Below are 23,102 nucleotides of genomic sequence, written 5' to 3' on the forward strand. Positions count from 1 at the left end.
GGCCCCTGTCGGCTCTGGAGTCTCAGGGTGTCGATCCTTGCCTGGTTTCCCCATTGGCACCGAGTAAATAGCTAATAAAAGGGGCTATAATAGCTGCCAGGGAGAGGAGCTCAGGAACAAGCAACCATTCAGCTCCAAGGTCAGGCTCCGCCCCCAGCATGGCTGGATCTTAACCAAGTAGAGCTTCAACATGCAACAAGAAGAAATGGGAGTGAGACAAAACATTTTTGGAGCATTCAATTTAATGAAAACAACGAATAAACTGAAACAGGCTGTTTTTCAGCTGATCAAAAGCTTAGGACCACACTTCCAAAAAAAAAAACTAAACCCCCCCAAAACAGAAATCCAACTTCCAAACATGAACTCAGTAATGAGTAGCTCCGCCGTTATTGTTTGACGCTTCAAAAATTTGTTTCGGCATGCTTGATGCAAGCGTTTCCATGAGGTGAGTGGGAACATTTCTCCAAGTGGTGAAGACGGCCACACGAAGGCCATCTACTGTCTGGAACTCTTGTCCATTTTTGTAAACTTTCCTTGCCAACCATCCCCAAAGGTTCTCAATTGGATTTAGATCAGGGGAACACGCAGGATGGGCCAAAAGAGTGATGTTATTCTCCTGGAAGAAGTCCCTTGTCCTGCGGGCATTGTGTACTGTAGCGCTGTCCTGTTGAAAAACCCAGTCGTTACCACACAGACAAGGATCCTCAGTCATGAGGAATGCTCTCTGCAACATCTGGTCATAGCCAGCGGACGTTTGACGCCCCTGCACTTCCTGAAGCTCCATTGTTCCACTGAAGGAAAAAGCACCCCAGACCATTATGGCGCCCCCTCCACTGTGGTGCTTTGAAAACATCTCAGGTGGGATCTACTTGTCATGCCAGTAACGTTGGAAACCATCAGGACCATCAAGGTTAAATTTTTTCTCATCAGAGAATAAAACTTTCTTCCACCTTTGAATGTCCCATGTTTGGTGCTTTCTTGCAAAGTCCAAACGAGCAGTTCTGTGGCGTTCAAGGAGACAAGGTCTTTGAAGACGTTTTTTGTTTTTGAAGCCCTTCAGTCTCAGATGCCATCTGATGGTTATGGGGCTGCAGTCATCACAGGCCTTAATTTGGGTCGAGGATCGTCCAGTGTCTTGACGGACAGCCAATTGGATCCTCCGGCTCAGTGCTGATGAAATTTTTTGGGGTCTTCCACTTGACTTTTTTGTTCCATAACCCTCAGGATCATTTAAGAAATTCCAAATGACTGTCTTACTGCGTCCCACCTCAGCAGCGATGGCGCGCTGTGAGAAACCCTGCTTATGCTGTTCAACAACCCGACCACGTTCAAAGGGGGAGAGTTTTTTTGCCTTTGCCATCACAACGTGTGACTACCTGACAGAAAATGACAATGAATCCACATCTTTGCACAGATTTGGCCTTTTAAAGGCATCTGGTCCTAAAATTTGGATCAGCTGAAAAAAACCTGTTTAATCATTATTTTCAATTAATTGAATGCTCAAAAAATGTTTTGTCTCACTCTCATTTCTTCTTGTTGCATGTTGAAGCTCTACTTGGAACCTTGTTAAGATCTGATTTTTTGCCATTTTTCAAGTGGTCTTAAACTTTTGATCAGGACCGTATGAACTGCAACCAAATTATAAAGGGAGAGTTCATTAATCATCCCAGGAAGGGATATATAATTCCCATGCGCCATTATACTACAAACATGACCAAAAATGTTGTCTACGGTCTGAGATGAAATAAAGTATTAATGAGCAGGCACTCTATTTATAGGCTCATGGGAGGCAATTTTATTAAATAAATGTTAAAATAGAGTTCAAAATAACGAATATTAGGTATAAATAATTCATATAAATAATTTCTAGCAGCAATATCAATATATAAGACAATTCATAAATAACTGCAATATCAATTGATGAATACGATTGGAGGATAGCAGCAACGTAAGCAGCAAATGGTAATAAATAGAATAAAAGCAGGAGTAACCTTTAAAATGGAATTGGTGGCAATAGTTCAATGTATCAATAGTTCAATGTAATAGTTCCCATGTAGTATACTCCACTATTTGTTCGAGGAAAAAATAGCCATACAGTGTAGCAACAATGTTCTTAGTTGTGGCTATTTATCAGTATGCCGCTATTTGCGTGACCACTGAGGAAGGAGCGAGTTGAGCTCCGAAACATGTTTGGGTGAACAAGCATATGAAGACTACAACTACACTACTGGAGCGCTTCAAGAAGAATTGAATTTAAAGACACTCACGAATATCTATAAAGCGGAACCCCGGCAGCTGGAACAAAGAAATGATAAGGCGATCCAAACACTGAAGGGGCGTTGCAAACATTAAACAGAGATGCCGCCATAACATGTGGCACGCCGACTTTTTAAGCAAGCTGTGACCGGAGGGCCCGAACCATAAAGGTCAGTCTGTTCTCAGAACAAGAGCGGGACGCCGCACCTGTTAACAGCTGAATCGTGAGTACAAAATCTAAATGTGCACAACAAAACGGGAATATATTTGAATATCTTCTTTGTATAAGAAGAAAAAAGGAAAAAAGAAAAGAGACATCCAGTGATTAACTATAAATCACGCAAATAGCGGCATACTGATAAATAGCCACAACTAAGAACATTGTTGCTACACTGTATGGCTATTTTTTCCTCGAACAAATAGTGGAGTATACTACATGGGAACTATTACATTGAACTATTGCCACCAATTCCATTTTAAAGGTTACTCCTGCTTTTATTCTATTTATTACCATTTGCTGCTTACGTTGCTGCTATCCTCCAATCGTATTCATCAATTGATATTGCTGTTATTTATGAATTGTCTTATATATTGATATTGCTGCTAGAAATTATTTATATGAATTATTTATACCTAATATTCGTTATTTTGAACTCTATTTTAACATTTATTTAATAAAATTGCCTCCCATGAGCCTATAAATAGAGTGCCTGCTCATTAATACTTTATTTTAAACTTATTTATATACTGACAAGGGTGAGTCAAATTGAGCAAGAGCACCTTCTCCAGAAAACCAGTGGAGAGCCGCCTCTGTCTATTATACGGTCTGAGATGCCCTTGCAGCATGTGGTATATAGGACAAAGTAAAAGAGAAATACGTACAAGACTCATAGAACATAAATCCAACATAAAAAGATATGTGGAATCTACTGATAGCAAAAAAAGAGAAAAATAAATAAATACCAAGAAACTACATTGTTGCAACATTGTTACGAAAGGAAACATAAATGGAATAAAATAAAATGGGTAATACTAGAATACATTAAACCTGGATTTACTCCAGAAAATAATAAGAATAAATTGCTGCACCATGAAACTAGATGGATTACAAAAATGGAAACATTAAAACCAAAAGGGTTGAATGACATCTGTAATTTTAAAGTATTTTTGTGAAATGTCAATTTGTAACCAAATTAATGTTTTTAGACACGAATTGAGATTTGAAACAGACTACGCCCATGCCCTAGAATATTTAAGGCTGTTGGTTACACCTGATCTTCACGCATGAGTAAGGGGGCGTGACCCCCTAAACGTCGCGCTTGAATGTGGTTTACAACTCGGCAAACTCTGAACAAGTGGGCCTGAGAGCCAAGCAACACTTTTTAATCGTGAAAAATAAAGTAAAGAAAGGACCAAGAGGTCTTCTGAAGCGTGAGTAGTATCCTTCTCATCTAACAACAAATATTCAAAATGTTATATGGCTGAATTGCATATGAAGTCTGAGTATCTGAGTCAAAGTGAGACTCTTAGTCAGCCAGAAGTGTAAAATACAAGGGAGTGCCCTGATTGATTATAGGGCTTATTACTGGCACATGATGGGGGGGCTCTTATTACTGGCACACGATGGGGGCTGGGCTCTTATTACTGGCACACAATGGGGGGCTCTTGTTACTGGCACGTGATTGGGGGCACTTATTACTGGCACCTTATTGGTGGGCACTATAGGGGCATCTACTAAGGCCACAAAGAAGTGGTATTTTATATGGGGGGGATCTGTACAGTAGCATTTTATACTGGTACATTATGGGGGGCACTAGGAGGAGGGGGGGAGAGGAGCACCATGGGGGCATTTACTGGGGCACTATATAGGGGTATTTTATACTGGCACATTATGGGGCACTATGGGGACATTAGCTCAACTGGGGGCATTACAACGGGGTATTGGAGAATTATTTCTACTGGGTGGGCATTATGGTGGGCTTTATTACTCCCCCATGGTATGAGCCCTCTAGTAGCAGCACCAGCCTCTCCCTGCTCTGCTATCCCTCTGCCCCTTCTCCAAATCCTTATTATGAAATCTTTCTCATTTGGATAAAACACATCAGCTCTGCCGAGCCCCCCAGCCAAGTGTGGAAGTGGTGGCCGATATCCTCAAGGGCCAAGCCAAGTAATTGTAAGTTTTCATATGAAATATGTTTATGTTATACACATATAGCATACACTGTGCCACACAATATACAGTATACCTCTACACTGTGTAGTCTGTTCTATAAGCACCATTGTTTTATCGGGGCAGACAGAAAATAATCTGGAAGTGCCCCTCCCGAGACCAGGCTCTAGATCCGCCACTGGTCTGGACCACTCACAGGAGTGTACATTTCTTCTAAACTGTAATCCGTATCCTCTGACCTGCAGAAATCAGCGCTCACTCGGTAACAAGTAACAGGCAGTGCCTGTAGGCTGTATCCTGGCCCTATTACCGAAGCTAGCTGAGTGGTGTAAGGTTAAGGTACTAGTAGAGATGAGCGCCCGCTGAATCCTGATTTAAAGTTACTGCAGGATATGGATTACGGTTTAGAAATGTCAAATGTACACTCATGTGAGCGGCGAGGAGGGAGATCTGTAGATGACACTGTTATGGAGGGGGATCTGTGGATGACACATATAAGATGCTACATACGGAAAGTGTCCTCCACAGATCCCCATCCATAACAGTGTCATCCACAGGCAACTAGAACATGTTGAAATCTGAGTGATTGTTTTTTGTTTTAAAACAGACAGCAGGACTTTTCTTCCCTGTTGCGGTTTTAGGTATTGGGTAAAGTATTGCAGCATTTCTAAGCATACTTGTGTAAATGTATCGTTGTTATAGCTGCTCCTCGTACTTTTGTCCTGGCCCCCAGTGTGCCCCCCCAAAATTTGAAGGCTAGAGACGCCACTGTCTTAGGCCTCATGCACACGGCCGTGTTCCGCGGCCGAGAGCGGTCCGTGGTAACACAGCCTGGATTTCGGTTGAGAGCAGGAGTGCATGGCGTCACTGGTTGCTATGATGCCGTGAGCTTCATGCCGCCGCTGCTGTACAGTGATACACTCCCATGATCTATACGAGTGTATTACTGTAGTGCAGCGGCGGCATGAAGCGCACGCTGTCATAGCAACCAATGACGCCGTGCGCTCCTGCTGTCAGCAGGAATCCAGGCCGGCATACCACAGACCGTTCACGGCCTCGGAACACGGCCGTGTGCATGAGGCTTTAGACAGCGAGACATGGACGAGGAAGATAGCCTATTTGTCCCAATCATAAATTGTGAGCTGCTAACACAGCTAGTAGAAGCCAGGCCAGGTTTATGGGACCAATAAGACCCCAAACACTCGGACCACACCACTCGTCTCCAATGGCAAGAGATTTATGCCAATGTAGTACCCACATTAAAAGATTTGAGCCATCAGGCTCAAATGCATTATGGTACATTTATTTCCTTCTATTTTTTATTTTTGAAGTTCCATCATTAGGATATAGAAATAGTATTGTACAGTGATGTTTCACGTGGGAAGAACATTGATATGCCAATGTGTATTCTCTTGTTGGACATGTTGGTTCCAAAACCTGATATTGCTTCCAGGGCAAAAAAAATCTAAAATACAGTGATCTACAGTGCAGTCATTTATACAAGCAGGGGTAGCACTATCGGTGCAATCCTATGTTGACAGAAAATAATATATACAGCAGTATTACACAGTTAGGTTACAGGTATTATAATATATTGAACTTAAAATTGTGAAACTTTATTTTCAGCTGATATATCAACACGCTGGAGGTCAATACATGATCAGTTTATGCGTGACCTCAATTGTGAACGAACAGCGCCAAGTGGTTCTAGGGCTTCTAGTCGAAAACCATACTAATATGGACCCCATTTCCAATTTCTTCAACATTGTTTTCAGCAGCACACGTGAGTAACAGGTCATAAGTGGAAGCAATATTAAATAATTACTAATGAGATTATAGAATTTTTTTATTTATATTTTTTAGGACTCATTCAAGCACCCTCCCTCCCGAAGCAGAACTTGTTGAACATGATGTTTCAACTGAACAACTGTCTGGACCATCTACCGATCAAAATTCTGTACCGTCTCAGTCACAGGATTCTGCTCTGGAGTCTCACGGTCGTCAAACGGAAACATGTGCTCAGATTGATGATACTTGACAGTTCATTTCTTCTTCCTTTGATAGAGATTTAACTAGGCCAAGACCAGTTCGGTGACAACATAGAGTCTTTGAGGATCTCGCACAAATCTTTAGAGATTGTTTATTAAAATTAGAGGAACAGCAAACTCGGTATAAGCAAGAGTTAACTACCATGATTCGGCAGATCGAGGTTGTTGGCCGTCCAGAACCTCTTAACCCTAAGGCTACTTTCACACTCGCGTTTTGTGGGGATCCGTCTTGTAAATGCACAGACGGATCCGCACGAATAATACAAACGCTTGTATCCGTTAATAACGGATCCGTTTGCATTATTCATAAAAAAAAAAAAAGTCTAAGTCAAAACGGATCCGTCTTGACTTACATTGAAAGTCAATGGGGGACGGATCCATTTTCAATTGCATAATATTGTGTCAGTGAAAACGGATCCGTCCCCATTGACTTACATTGTAAGTCTAGACGGATCCGTTAGGCTCCGCATAGTCAGACGGTCACCAAAACGCTGCAAGCTAAAAAAACGTAAGGGACACCAAACGCAGCCAAATTTATGCATTCTGAACGGATCCTTATCCATTCAGAATGCATTGGGGCTACTCTTCATTCAAAATTAGCAGACCCAGAAGGGAGATATCTCCTATTAAACTGCGAGATAGGACATAATAAATATACAATATGCAACTTATATGCACCTAATATAAAAACAGTTCACTGGCTCATAGAAACTCTGGATAAGATAGCAGCATTCGCTTTTGGTTGGCTGATTATTGGAGGGGATTTCAATCTGACTTTAAATCCGTTATTGGACTCCTCAACCAAGAAGTCGGCTATATCGTTTAGGGCATTGAAGGCATTGCAGACATGCTTAAGGGAAATTAAGGTAATAGATTTATGGAGGTCGATTCATGGAGATAGAAGGGACTTCACTTTTTATTCAAACCCTCATAAATCGTACCAGAGACTGGACTATTTAATGATCCAGGATAATTGCCTGACCTCAGTTCAGTCAGCTACTATAGATAGTATCACGATTTCTGATCATGCTATGGTATATTGTACTTTGCAGATACCTAGCATGAGAGGGAAGGAGTGGTCATGGAGGTTAAATCATACTCTATTAGATACCAAGTCAGAGGTAGAAGCTATCACTAGGAAATTGAAGGAATATTTTGATCTAAATGTGAATACCGCCTCTTCATCCGCCATCTTGTGGGAAGCTCATAAGGCGGTTATAAGGGGAGAATTCATTGCCTTAGGATCACATATTAAAAGAGAAAGGACAAAACAATTGACAGAGTTATTGGCTCGCATTTCCCAAGTAGAAAGAACACATAAAAGATCTTTAGCAGAGAAGGATTTTGAGATTCTTGTGAGGCTTAGACAGGATCTTAAGTCATTGCTTAATGTTAAAGCTGCTAAAGCATACTTAAGAATAAAGCACAAACACTACATACATGGGAACAGAGGCAGTAAGGTCCTGTCCGCCATGATTAAGAAACGAACAGAGCAAAACTTTCATTAAGCAAATGACAACTCAGGAGGGGAAAGTTACAGTGGATGACATGGAGATTTCTGACGTATTTACTACATATTATTATGACTTATATAATTTACGCAAAAGTGAGACTAACGAAGAGCAGCAAATTAGACAGGAAAAGACAGAGTCCTTCTTGCAGAAACTAGGGTTGCCATCTGTACAAGTAGAGGACAGGGAGTCTTTAATAGCCCCAGTAACACTAGGTGAGGTTGAGAAGGCCCTAAAATCAACGCCTAAAGGGAAAAGCCTGGGTCCTGACGGGCTGACTGTAGCCTACTATAAAAAGTTTTTTCCAGTACTAGGCCCTCATATTGTCTCACTCTTTAACTCTCTGATGAATGGAACCCCTCTGCCAAAGCAATCACTGGACGCTCACATTACAATACTGCCGAAACCTGGGAAAGACCTGAACCTACCATCTAGCTATAGGCCAATTTCATTGCTTAACGCAGATGTTAAGTTATGGGCGAAAATCTTGGCTTATAGAATATCCCCCTTACTTAGGGGCCTAATCTCCCCTGAGCAGGCGGGTTTTGTGGGCGGTAGGGAGTGCAGGGATAGCACTTTCCGAGTTATAATGGCGCAACAATATGCTTTGTCACGTGGTCACAACATTACTTTGTTAAGCACCGACACTGAAAAAGCGTTTGATAGAGTGGACTGGAAATTTATGGCAGCCACTCTTCGGAAATTCGGCTTTCCCCCTCAATTTATTTCCGCAGTGCTATCCCTGTACTCCTCCCCTACAGCAAAAATTCGCATAAATGGCAACCTTTCTGCCCACTTTGATATTAAAAATGGGACTAGGCAGGGCTGCCCTTTATCCCCATACTATTCATACCAAACCTTTCTTCAGGCAATTAGGCAAGACAGGGAAATACAGGGGTTTAAGATTGGTACCCACACACATACCGTGGCAGCGTTCGCTGACGATATGCTCTTGATGCTGTCAAACCCTAGAGTAGCTTTCCCAGCGCTGCTAAGATTATTAGATAATTTTGGGTTTGTGTCAAATTTTAAAATAAATTTAGCCAAATGTGTCGCTCTAGGAGTCAATACTCCACAGTCGACCATAGCACATCTAAAAGCAAATTACCCCTTTAAATGGAAAACGGACAGCATTGACTATCTTGGAGTTCAAATAACAAAACACCCTGACCAATTGTTCTCCCAGAATTATCCAAAACTATTAGAAGACATTAGACTACAGCTCAAAGAGCTTAAAATACCATTCTTGACATGGCTAGGGAGAAAAAAATGTAATTAAAACCTATATCTTACCCAAACTGCTATATTTGATGCAGACTTTGCCAGTAGCATTGCCCCGCCAGTTTTTAGGTCAAGTAAGAAGGATTTTTTCCTCATTTGTGTGGAATCAGGCAAAACCCAGGATCGCATACAAGAGGCTAACATTACCCAAACATAAAGGCGGATTCGGACTGCCAGATGGGAATAGTTATTACAGAGCAATACAGATAAGGCTTCACTCTGAGATAATAAATCCAAAGGTTGATAAATTAGGATGTCAGATAGCGAGGAAACTGTTAGGACCCAGAGGGCTATCCTTGTTGTGGGGAGTTAATCACAGATCCATTAGTGGAAGTGATATTCCGAATTCACTTAAAGGGGTAATTGACTCCTGGTACAAATTATCTGAATTTTTGCACCCCATTAGTTGTATCTCACCCCTAACACCCATTAGATTTCTGCCCTATTTGTTGGAAATGGAGTTTAGAGACGACATGGGACTATGGGCTGCTCTGGGTGACATAGCAGTAGGGGATGTGTTAGTAAATCGTAAGATACCGGATATAGCATCTTTGAGGGACACTTTTCAGAAGTTACCCTGGATATTGACACATCACTCACAATTCAAAAAAATCTGCCAGCAATATTTAAATACTACCTCGAGTAGTTATACCCCTACTTGGTATGATGGGATATGGAACCAGTCAATCAACAGGAAAGGAGCTATTTCCCGGATTTATAATAAGGTTCTGGAGATGGGTTCTGATACTAGACCAAAATTCATTGAACAATGGGCTTCTGAAATGGATTTTAAAATTAGCAATGACACCTCTGAGAGAATACTTGCACACTCACATGGATACTCTCGTTGTATAAAAATACAAGAGAATTCTTTTAAAATAATCACAAGATGGTATAAGACCCCTGACAAATTACATATCATCTCTCCTTCAAACTCATCGGTTTGCTGGAGATGTGGGGGGGCCAGAGGAACCATGTTTCACATCTGGTGGGCCTGTCCATTAATTAAAAGATTCTGGGACATGGTGTCAGAGAAAGTGCAAAAAATTTGCAAGATTGGATCCCCCATCACTCCACAAGTAGCCATTCTAAACCTACCAGATTGTAATTATAGGTTAACTGCACATTCCTTACTAGCACAAATGATAGCAGCCACAAAACTGCTGATACCAAAATATTGGCTATCCAGAGATGTACCGAGTTTGCAAGAATGGATGAACAAGGTGCAGGAGATAAGCCAGCTGGAAGAGCTAACAAGCTGGGAAACCCTATCTCATGACAAGTTTTTAATGTCCTGGAGTAAATGGAAGGATTGGTACACTTCTGTCTCAGATGCTGTGTAAAGGAGAATGCCATACTCGTTCTCTAGATTATACAGAGGTGCAGACAAGATAGAAAATCTTTACAGTCATACTACATAAGATGGGCAGAGGAGGTCTTTATGTTGCTTGTCAATTGGGAGGATTGGGATATTTATATTGGATTTATATTTAGGAATGTACATTGTACTCAGGCTTATGGTTAAGTGGCGATTCATAGTTTGCTATCCAAGCTTTGTGCCTTAATGATATATTCTATGTTCAGTCTGCAAAATTGAATCCCTGTATGTACCTCAATTTTCACAAACATTTGTAACCAGATATGTTTATTTTGGAGCAGTTATTCTTATTCTTATTATTTAATATTTTTACTTTCACATGTACTTGTAAAATTGCATGAAAAATCTTAATAAATAAAGATTTGATTAAAAAAAAAGAATGCATTGGGGCTAAACTGATCCGTTTTGGGCCGCTTGTGAGAGCCCAAAAACGGATCTCACAAGCGGACCCAGAAACGCCAGTGTGAAAGTAGCCTTATCAGCAGTTTCTCTTAACTTTAAGTCATTGGATGGACGACTTGACTCCAGAGCAGAATTTTGATTGTAGATTGACATTGATCAAAGGTGTCTGGAATATTAGACACCAACCCCCCTCTCAGTCCTGTCCTCCATCACAGTCGTATCCCCCAGCCACTTCCTATTCAACATCCATGACTTCTCCACCTGCTCACTCTTACTCTGTTGCACATACCTCTCCCCCATCCCACCCTTTTTCCCCCCGTCCCAAGCCAACCTATATGCCACCCATACCCAATGTCACACACATTTCCACCATCTCAAACCCATAACACAGCTATCAACCAGCATCAACCTTTCGAGTGCCTCACTCGTTAAGCCAATCACAATCCCATTTACCTTCCTATGTATCTTTACAAACACCTTCACAATCCCAGACCAGTGGTGGTTCTCATACTCAACGAGTCCTGATTTGACTTCTACGTCGACTACATCTAAAATCTCCCAAAAAGATGCTGTCTCTCCCTCTATTTTTCCAACTCCCAACGCTTTTACTACCCCTTCCTCAAACCAATCTCTTCCATACCAATCTGGTTCAGAATCCTATCCCCTTCATACTCCACAACACCATCAGCAGGGTGAATATCTCAGACCTCAAGAATCATTTATGCAATCCCTCCTTGACCAAACTGCTGAAGATGTTGGGTCCATAACTGATGCTCCAGAAAAGGGTTAATCGACTCAACAACCACCATAGGGAACATAATTTATAATTTTGATAACAGTTATAACAGAAGACCTCATCATGTCCTTTTGATGACTGCGTCTATTTATGCACTTTTATTGATCTTTAATTATCTTAAACTTGAAAAATGTGTTATCGTTCTACTTTTAAAGTTTTAGTTTTCTTTTAAGGAACCTTTTGGATATGTGGGTTGTGCATGCTTACCTCATTTTTAAAGTGAACCTGTCATCAACTTTATGAAGCCCATACTAACGGCAGAATAAAGTAGAGACAGGTAATTTGATTTCAGCGGTCTGTCATTAAAAGTGGTTGTTGAGAACATCAAAATCATTGCAGATTTGGCCTTGAAAAGAGTCACTGCCACCTGAGTAGAGTCATGGTTATTCATGAATTCCTGCTGATGACTGACAGTCTTCTACCTAGTTTTCTCTCTAGGAGAGAACTGCCAATCATCAGCAGGTGGGTGAGAGAGCAGGAGATTATCAATAACCATGACTCTTCTCAGGTAGGTTTGACTTTTCAAGGCCTGGACTGCAATGGTTATGATGCTGGTTCTTGGCAACCACTTTTAGTTCATGAGTGACACACTGCAGAAATCCACATTGTTGTCAGTAATTTATGCAGCACTGAGTGAGGTCTGCACAAAGCTGATGACTTGTTCACTTTAGGCCTGTTTTCCACTTGTTGGTCCATTGAAATAATCTCTCTCTGTAGCATGATCCTCCATTGTACAATTGCTGGAGAACGTAGCATTAACAAGACTACGAATGATATATGTCAGTACTAGACCTTTTACATAATAATGGCTTATACACACACCCTCAGAGACATGCAATTTGTCAGCGAACAATATGTCCTGTTGCGAAAATTTTCCTGCACACGGGAGAAAACAGCATTAGAGATTACAATGATTCTGTGCATGTTGTGCCACCCTCACGGCTATTGTCAAGCACTTATATGATCATATGAGTGAGGGAGAATAGCCCTGTGCTGTGCACTGCTGTTTGCACGATCTATGCCGCCACGGGACATATGGCCCGCTCAAGGACCACATGTCTTGCAGTGCATACAGTCGTGTGCTAATTCTGAACTCGGTATGATGAAGCTAGCACATAGCAGTAGCAATCATGATAATGGTATGCACTCACATCATATAGAGAAGAGGATCACAATCACATACAGCCAGATTTTCATAATGGACTGTCTTGTGTGAAAGAACCCTAAGGCTGGTTTCACACGGGCGTCGCGGGAAAAGGTGCGGGTGCGTTGTGGGAACATGCGCGACTTTTCCGCTCGAGTGCAAAACATTGTAATGCGTTTTGCACTCACGTGAGAAAAATCGCGCATGTTTGGTACCCAAACCCGAACTTCTTCACAGAAGTTCGGGCTTGGGATCGGTGTTCTGTAGATTGTATTATTTTCCCTTATAACATGGTTAGAAGGGAAAATAATAGCATTCTGAATACAGAATGCATAGTAAAATGGCGCTGGAGGGGTTAAAAAATAAAATAAAAATAATTAAACTCACCTTAATCCACTTGCTCGCGCAGCCGGCATCTCTTCTGTCTCCTTCTTTGCTGATTGCAGGAAAAGGATCTGTGGTGACGTCACTCTGGTCATCACATGATCCATTACCATGGTAAAAGATCATGTGATGACCGGAGTGACGTCACCACAGGTCCTTTTCCTGCAATCAGCAAAGAAGGAGACAGAAGAGAAGCCGGGCTGCGCGAGCAAGTGGATTAAGGAGAGTTAAAAAATAAATTAACCCCTCCAGCGCTATTTTACTATGCATTCTGTATTCAGAATGCTATTATTTTCCCTTATAACCATGTTATAAGGGAAAATAATAATGATTGGGTCCCCATCCCGATCGTCTCCTAGCAACCATGTGTGAAAATCGCACCGCATCCACACTTGCTTGCGGATGCTTGCGATTTTCACGCAGCCCCATTCACTTCTATGGGGCCTGCGTTGCGTGAAAAACGCTGAATATAGAACATGCTGCGATTTTCACACAACGCACAAGTGATGCGTGAAAATCACCGCTCATGTGCACAGCCCCATAGAAATGAATGGGTCAGGATTCAGTGCGGGTACAATGCGTTCAACTCACGCATCGCATCCGCGCGGAATACTCGGCCGTGTGAAAGGGGCCTAACAGTTACATCAAGTAGGGGATATAGCCACATACTATAGATACTGTAGATAATAAAACAAAACAGAAATCCAACTTTTGTTATCTAGCTTACCAAATGTGATATCTAGACCCATCCTGGTAGGCTGTGTGCATTTATAGAAGGTTTTAAAACTTGTAAACTTACATTTTTTGCACAACAATGTAAAAGTATTATAATATATTGACAAAAAAGTATTCCTTAATAAATACTTTTTGTTTTTCAAAGATCAATCTTCTTTATCCATTATGTTTAATAATTTATTGATCTTGGTCAGCATGTCTGAAAGAAAATATGAATACAATCAATACACAAAAAAAGGGGACAATAACAGAAAACATGATGGTCGGAGACGCATTAATAACCTTATGATGAATTGTTCAGAGAAAAAAAAAAAAAGACAATAAATTAGGTTGACAGATGCATACTGGTCGACTCTATGGTCAATTTTGAAACAGGCTACAATATAGAAACATCAAACAAATGAGAGTAGTTAAATTATTATGATATGCTCTGAATGTATTAAAACCAACCTAATAACTTGCTTTTATGTGGAACTGTAGCTATCAAAAAACTGATCCAGCTGAAGAGATGAAATATTCTGCAAATTGATCACACATGCGATTCACAGCAATTGTTGATCTTGGCCCACTTTGAACTGGATCTCCTGGTGTATTTACTGACAGGGGGTCTAAAAGCAAAGGCTCTTTGGTCAGTACATAATTGTGCAACACTTCACATCCTTTTATTATGTCATCCACAGTATCTATTTATAATTGTATTGGCCGAGTGAATATTCTCCATTTTGCAGCCAAAAGCACACTACCATTCTTCTGGTGCGAGTCAGTCGGTAATTAAATACTCTTTTACGATAGTTTAAACCACGGCTAGCATATGGCTTCAGTAAATTTCCACACATTTGGAAAGCTTCATCTCCAACAAGAACAAATGGATGAGCGGGGTTTATAGTACCAGGTAAAGGCCTGGGCTCAGGTATTTCAAAGTTTCCTGAGTACAGTCTTCTTCCTATATCAGAATTTTTTAAAACACGAGAATCATTTGTTCGTCCAAAAGCTCCGATGTCGACAGACACAAATTTATATTGTGCATCCACTATTGCCATTAATATGACAGAGAAATACTTTTTATAGTTGAAAAAAAAGAGGGGGCTTCATGACTCTCACATGCTTTCCGTCCACTGCACCAATACAATTGGTAAACTGGGTGACCTCAAAAAACTCGTTGGCTATGCTGACCCACTGCTGGCGAGTAGGAGGGGGAACAAATTCTTCACGCAGAAGATTCCATATTGCCTGGCAGGTATATTTAACGATGTAGGAAACTGTTGATTTTCCAAGTTGAAATTGAAAAGGACTTGAAAAACTCAACAGTGGCCAGAAACCTAAGAAAAAAAATAAAAAATTTGTACGACATACTATCCATAATGTAGCATTACAGGCAGTTTTCATACAGCAGAACAACTTTACGGAGTGTTCAACAAGCGGCCTTCAAGGTACTTAACAACAGGTAGATAAAATAAAAATTAACATATAGTATCTAGCAGTAACTTTGGTGAAAGACTATGTATTTTACCCATGATGTACCGAAAATACGTTATACAACCTTAACCAAAAGTCTTTAAAAGGAAATTAAAAAATTTTGGAACTATATCATTAGACTATATCTGTTCAGCCTAGCAATTTGTCTCTTGAGCTAACTTCTTTCAATCCCATACTCTAACAATATTAGAAAGTTAGAATTGGGGTTAAATATGTATTACAACTGGTGACTTGTTGACAAAAAGGCACAAAAACAGTCTGAGAAATAAATAAAAAGTTGGTGATTAGTACAATACATACCTCAAAGTGTGCATCAGTCGTTCTTCAGGAATTACACTTCGACGAAATTTTGTATCGTTGTGTCTTAATCGTCTACGCAAACGTTGGACAAGGTCATCAAAGCTTGAGACACTTACACGGAGATACTTAGAACATTTTTCAGGGTGTTTTCTAAGTTCATGAAAAAGGGTGAAAAAAACACTGCGTATCATTCGGCGCGATGTAATGGGATGCACCCAATATCGCCGTCTTCTTATGGATGACCTTCGCATGTTTCCAAATCATAGTCCACAGAAAAAAGTACATGAGCAGGCAGCATTGTTCCTCTTCCAACAAAGTGATGTCACAATATAGCACCATTGAATTTAGAGCATGTAGATGTGGGAGGGACAAAATATAAAAAAAGGAGACTTACATAATGGATTGAACTGACATTTTTAACGTATCAGTTACTGGTATGCGTTTTTAAACGTACCTAAAAGGTGTACGTTATGAATGAATCGGTTTAATTTCACGAACAGACAAAAAACAGAACGGAGAGCCGAACGCTGATGTGAACATACCCTAATGGGGAAAACTTTTTTTTTTAATTTTGGAACAAGGTCGCAACATAAAATGTGAGAGTATGAAGACTTGAATGCACTACATCCTGTTCTGTGCACTGTATCAGGATAGGTCATCAATATTAGATCAGCGGTGGTCTGATTCTCGGAATCCAGCTGATCAGCTGCTTGAAGAGCTAGAGGTGCTAATGGGAGCACTGCTTCCTCCTAAAAATAACTTGCACGTCATATCCTTTGTAGCAGCAGAAGCGCAATGTAATTCACTTGAATGGGTCCGCAATCCAGAGCTGCGGTGCAGAACGGAGGCACGGAACCACTAGTGTTCCTATCCGTGCCTCCACACCGCAAAAAAAAAAATAGAACATGTTCTATTTTTTTTGCGGTGCCGATGGATCACGGACCCATTCAAGTTGAATGGGTCTTGATCCGTCCCGGCCGCCGCACGGACGTTGCCAGTGCACTGGGGACAGCAAATTCCCCAAAGTCCCCAATGCACAGAGTGGCCGCACAACGACCGCGAGCATGAGGCCTAACTGTTCTTTAATAGTTGCGTTTCTCCAGGCCTGTCCATGCAGAATACCACCACCATCAGTAGAAGGAAAATTGCATAACAAAAGGCTATACATTTGAACTAGTGCCAAAACATACTACTTCTTATCAGGCTAGGTTTAGACGGCCAAAAAGCTGAGCTGAAAAATGAGTGAGAAATCATTCAGTGCAGCTTTAAATCATCAATGTATTTACCCCTTTCCCATTGACTACAATGGGGAAACTGGCTTCAAAAGCCGCTGAAAGTAGTAATAGGCCACTTCTGAAGTGTAGTTTAGCTGCATGCACCAAGTAGTGTTTTTTCCCAATGACATCAAGGTGAAGCTGTTGATGTTGTTTTTAACGCATATTATGCCGGGTAAAAAGCAGCTTATTTTTTTTTTAATCAGAGTATCCCATAACTGGATTCTACTTTGCCCTGAAACTTGTAGGCTAAAAGCCCAGGAGAGGCAAGAATGAGGCCTCTTGCCCACGAACGTAAGGGCTCCGTGCCCGTGCTGTGGACCGCAAATTGTGATCTGTAATGCATGGGCACCGACTGTGGGGTAGCCGCATGCAGATCGCAGACCCATTCACTTGAATGGGGTCCACGATCCATCCGTTCCCCAAAAATATAGAACAAGTTCTATCTTTTTGCGGAATGGAACACCACAGAAGCACTCCACAGGGCTTCCGTGGGGTTCCGTTCTGTGCTTCCGTTCCGCACGTCTGGATTTGCAGACCCATTCAAGTGAATGGGTCGGCATCCATGATGCGGAATGCACAGAGCTGGTGACCCGTGTGTTGCGAAACCACCGTATCGCTCCACAGAACAGGCACGGAGCCCTTCTGTTCGTGGGCAAAAGGCCTTAGTGTAGGTCCTGTCTGATAGATGCCACCTGGTAGATAAGCCTGACATATTCTTGATCAAAAATACGCCCAAAGATCTTCTAATTTTCATATAGTTAATACCAACATTATCACAAAGATTGTACACAGTCATTTTTTAAATAAATAAAGTTAAAAATGCTGAAGATATTTATTGTGAAAAATGTAAGCTTTAATACACAATGACATATCTTCCTTGCTTTCTAGTCTCTGTCTCGATATTTAGATCGGTCCTTATACTGCTTTGGACTTCTATCTCTTCTTCTATCCCGGTCTCTTTCCTTTGTTTCTTCTCTCGACTTATCTTTGGAGCTGTGGTAGCTATTGCGCTCCCAAGAACGACTACGGCTTCTTCTGTGATCCTTCTTCTCACTCTTCCTCTTCTCTCTACAGTAGTCATCTTCATTTCTACTGTGGTGGGCCTCCTTTAAAAAGTGATCAGAACAGATGACCAGAATTAGAGAAAGTTAATCTACTCAGTGAATGCCAATAAAAAAAAAAAATCAATTTATAGCCTGCGTTAATCAATCAAAATACGGTTTACTGCAGCTGCTCCACTTCTGGTTTTGCAGGTCTCCATCACTGTGTATTGGGAGAACCAAGCATCAACATTACACCAATACTGCAAACAAGCTTTTCTCGCAAAGGAGTGGGAGAGTTGCTTCTCAAAAGCGACAGCCTTTTTGTCTGTCAGTAGCAGCCCATCATACCTATTGAAAAAATAATAATAAATCATACTCCTCTTCTCCCGCCACTGGTGGGAGAAGGCTCCTTTAAAGGTCTTCTGGTCCCATGCAGCAATGTAGCCAATGACTGTCCTCAGGGGAGATGAGTCTCCAAGCAGTGCATGCTACTTGGGGACACGTCACTACTGAGGCCAGTTACTGGCTGCAGCGCTGCACGTGACTCCATCCGTCTGGAGGTTTAGAGGACAGAGATCTAGAATGGCCTGGTGGGAAGCAGGTGAAGTTTTAATATTAAAAATATTATATTTAATTTACATGTTCCATGTCCCCATCTCACCGTCTTCTATGGCAGATTTTTCTATGCATACTGTCACTTGTGCAAAGGTCAGTAAGGGAGTAGATAAGCTGTGATATCATATATTGTGAATGGTGGATTCTGTATTATCTATATATAGGTGATATCTGTCATTGTAATTCTGCCTGTGATGATAATACAATGGCTACTGAAATGTTTCCTGAACAGGAAGTCATGACTCATTTATAAGCTTTTTGTCAGTGCGAAAACTGTGTGATTTTAGGTATCTTTTTAAATATAGTGACATAGAAAATTAAAAAGAAGCAAAAAAATTACCGTTCTTAAAAATGTTTAACATAAAAATGGTCCTTTTTTGATGACACACTTCCTTTAAATATTTTATTTAAAAAAAAGGACATATTTGATACGCTCACAATTGTAATGAGCCACAAAATATAGGCTTAACCCCTTAGTGACCACTAATACGCCTTTTTCCTGACATAAACAAAGGGGGTTTTAGCTAAACAGCTTGCTTAAAGGCTACTTTCACACTAGCGTAGTTTAAATCCGGCGTTCAATTCCGACACCGGAACTGCCCGCCGGATCCGGAAAAACGTGTGAAAATGGATTACACTTGAATCCTGATCAGGATTTTGATCACAATGAAAAATTGCATTGGAAAAAAACAGATCCGCCATTTATGGACTTGAACTTTTTTTTCACATTTTTCGCGTTTAACATGCAAACGCCGGATCCGGTTTGAGTTGCGTTAATGCAAGTCAATGGGAAAAAGACCTGATCCGGCGTTCAAAGTGTTCAGGATTTTTGGCCGGAGGTAAAAATACAACATGCTACGGTTTTCTGAAAAGCCTGATCAGTCAAAAAGACTGAACTGAAGACATCCTGATGCATCCTGAACGGATTACTCTCCATTCAGAATGCATGGGGATAAAACTGATCAGTTCTTTTCCGGATTTGAGCCCCTAGGACGGAACTCCGCGCCGGAAAAGAAAAACGCTAGTGTGAAAGTACCCTTAATCAAATCATTACATGTACTTAAAATGGTGCATTAAAAACTATGACTTGTCCTGCAAAAAATAAGACCTCATACAAGTACATTGATGAAAAAACGTGCGTGGTCACTAAAGGGGTTAAAAGTTGAGTTCAACACAATGGCATTTTTTGTATTGGCTCTGCTCAGCTTTTCCAGTGTGTGGTATAGATCCATAGAAAGTATAACGGATCCGTACGCCACACATGCTGCCCCTTCTTTTTTTCTTTCAACAAACGTTTAGTTACCCTTTAATGGACATTAAACACTAAATTATAGAGCAATATATAAAAAACTGTAGCACTCACCACTTCCATGTGCTACTGTTCAAGGACAGGAATTGCTGTCACCTACCGACGTCAGGTTTGGATATACCAAACTGATGTTTTATGCTGGACGTGGCTAGAGCCATAAATTTGTATTTTTTACTCTATGACCGTGAAAAGACTGATTTCCTTGCTGTAATTTTTCTAGATTTGTAAACCATAATATGTACCCCAGCTACATTTCATCTTACAGAAAACAAGGAATAGCTCCAGTGATGGGGAAATAAGAAAGTTATGGCAGATAAATGAAGAGAAAGAAAACACTCAGTCCTGGAGGTCCAAAATTGGCTGGTCCTTAACCCCTTAAGGACGCAGGGCGTATCGGTACGCCCTATTTTCCGAGTCCTTAAGGACTCAGGGCGTACAAGTACGTCCTAACTTGAAATCGGAACGGGATTTCGGCTGAAATCATTCAGCCGGCATCCCGTAACAATGCAGGGGGGGGGGGGGGGGGGCGTTTGACCCCCCCGCATCGACGATCGCAGAAAACCGCAGGTCAATTCAGACCTGCGGTTTGCTGCGCTTTCTGCAGTTTCAGGGACCGCGGGAGGCGGGCGGTGCGGCAGGCGGGATCGCGATCCCCCGCCCGCCTCCCCTTGAATAATCGTTGGTGTACAGTGGGTATACCAGGGTGCCAGCACATTGCTGACACCCTGGTATAAACGGCTGACATCGGTGATGCGATGTCAGCCGTTTAACCCTTTCCATATATGGAAAAAGTTAACAGTAAGAGAGAGCTCCCTCCCTCTCCCATCAAGGGTCTGCAGTGCCTTTGCAGCCCCCCGATGGAGATGGAGAGAGCTCCCAGACAGCCCCCCCGACAGCCCCGTCCTTACCCTTCCCCGTCTGCGAAGTTCTGACCAGTACTGAGCAGACGGGGAAGGTTCCCATGGCAACAGGACGCCGTCTCAGGCATCCTGCTGTCCATGGTGCTGAACAGATCTGTGCTAAAAGGCATAGATCTGTTCAGACAAAGTGTAAAATACAGTACAGTACAGCATATATTGTACTGTACTGTATTATACAGACATCAGACCCACTGGATCTTCAAGAACCAAGTGGGTCTGGGTCAAAAAAAAAAGTGAAAAAGTGGAAAAAAAAGTAAAAATCAAAAAACACATTTATCACTGATTAAAAATGAAAAAAAAAAAATTCCCTACACATGTTTGGTATTGCCGCGTCCGTAACGACCTGATCTATAAAACGGTCATGTTACTGTCCCCGCACGGTGAACGCCATAAAAAAATAAAAATAAAAACTGAGGAAATTGAAATTTTGCCCACCTTACTTCCCAAAAAAGGTAATAAAAGTGATCAAAAAAGTCGCATGTACGCCAAAATAGTACCAATCAAACAGTCATCTCATCCCGCAAAAATCATACCCTACCCAAGATAATCGCCCAAAAACTGAAAAAACTATGGCTCTTAGACCATGGAAACACTAAAACATGATTTTTTTTGTTTCAAAAATGAAATCATTGTGTAAAACTTACATAAATAAAAATAAAGTATACATATTAGGTATTGCCGCGTCCGTATCGACCGGCTCTATAAAAATATCACATGACCTAACTCCTCAGGTGACCACCGTAAAAAAATATAAATAAAAACGGTGTAAAAAAAGCAATTTTTTGTCATCTTACGTCACAAAAAGTGTAATCGCAAGCGATCAAAAAGTCATATGCACCCAAAAATAAGGCCAATCAAACCGTCATCTCATCCCGCAAAAAATGAGACCCTACTTAAGATAATCGCCCAAAAACTGAAAAAAACTATGGCTCTTAGACTATGGAGACACTAAAACATTTTTTTTTGTTTTAAAAATGAAATCATTGTGTAAAACTTACATAAATAAAAAAAATTTTATACATATTAGGTATCGCCACGTCCGTGACAACCTGCTCTATAAACGTACCACATGATCTAACCTGTCAGATGAATGTTGTAAATAACAAAAAAAAAAAAAAAGCCAAAAAATCTATTTCTTGTTACCTTGCCGCACAAAAAAGTGTAATATAGAGCAACCAAAAATCATATGTACCCTAAACTAGTACCAACAAAACTGCCACGCTATCCCGTAGTTTCTAAAATGGGGTCACTTTATTGGAGTTTCTACTCTAGGGGTGCATCAGGGGGGCTTCAAATGGGACATGGTGTCAAAAAAAAACAGTCCAGCAAAATCTGCCTTCCAAAAACCGTATGGCATTCCTTTCCTTCTGCGCCCTGCCATGTGCCCGTACAGCGGTTTACGACCACATATGGGGTGTTTCTGTAAACTACAGAATCAGGGCCATAAATAATGATCTTTGTTTGGAAAAAAAATATTAAAATGGAAAATCCGCCAAAAAAGTGAAATTTTGAAATTGTATCTCTATTTTCCATTAACCCCTTAAGGACCGGGCTCATTTTCACCTTAAGGACCAGGCCATTTTTTGCAAATCTGACCAGTGTCACTTTAAGTGCTCATAACTTTAAAACGCTTTGACTTATCCAGGCCGTTCTGAGACTGTTTTTTCGTCACATATTGTACTTCATGACACTGGTAAAATGAAGTCAAAAAAATTATTTTTTTTGCACAAAAAAATACCTAATTTACCAAAAATTTGGAAAAATTTGAAAAATTTCAAAGTTTCAGTTTCTCTACTTCTGTAATACATAGTAATACCCCCAAAAATTGTGATGACTTTACATTCCCCATATGTCTACTTCATGTTTGAATTGTTTTGGGAATGATATTTTATTTTTTGGGGAAGTTATAAGGCTTAGAAATTTAGAAGCAAATCTTGAAATTTTTCAGAAATTTACAAAAACTCAATTTTTAGGGACCACTACAGCTCTGAAGTCACTTTGCGAGGCTTACATAATAGAAACCACCCAAAAATTACCCCATCTAAGAAACTACACCC

General features: G+C 40.9%; 1 protein-coding gene across 1 annotated transcript in view; it reads right to left on the reverse strand.

Annotated features, from left to right (window-relative positions):
- Positions 1-17,976: 17,976 nt before the first annotated feature.
- Positions 17,977-23,102, reverse strand: part of PPIL4 (peptidylprolyl isomerase like 4) — a 47,575-nt gene continuing 42,449 nt past the window's right edge. Inside the window, exon 13 of the mRNA XM_040429269.1 lies at positions 17,977-18,264. Within this exon, the coding sequence (XP_040285203.1) occupies positions 18,043-18,264 (222 nt within the window). The 3' untranslated portion in view covers positions 17,977-18,042. The remainder of the gene's footprint in view (positions 18,265-23,102) is intronic.

The sequence above is a fragment of the Bufo bufo genome, chromosome 4, assembly GCF_905171765.1.
Source record: "Bufo bufo chromosome 4, aBufBuf1.1, whole genome shotgun sequence".
In the NCBI taxonomy this organism is placed as follows: domain Eukaryota; kingdom Metazoa; phylum Chordata; class Amphibia; order Anura; family Bufonidae; genus Bufo; species Bufo bufo.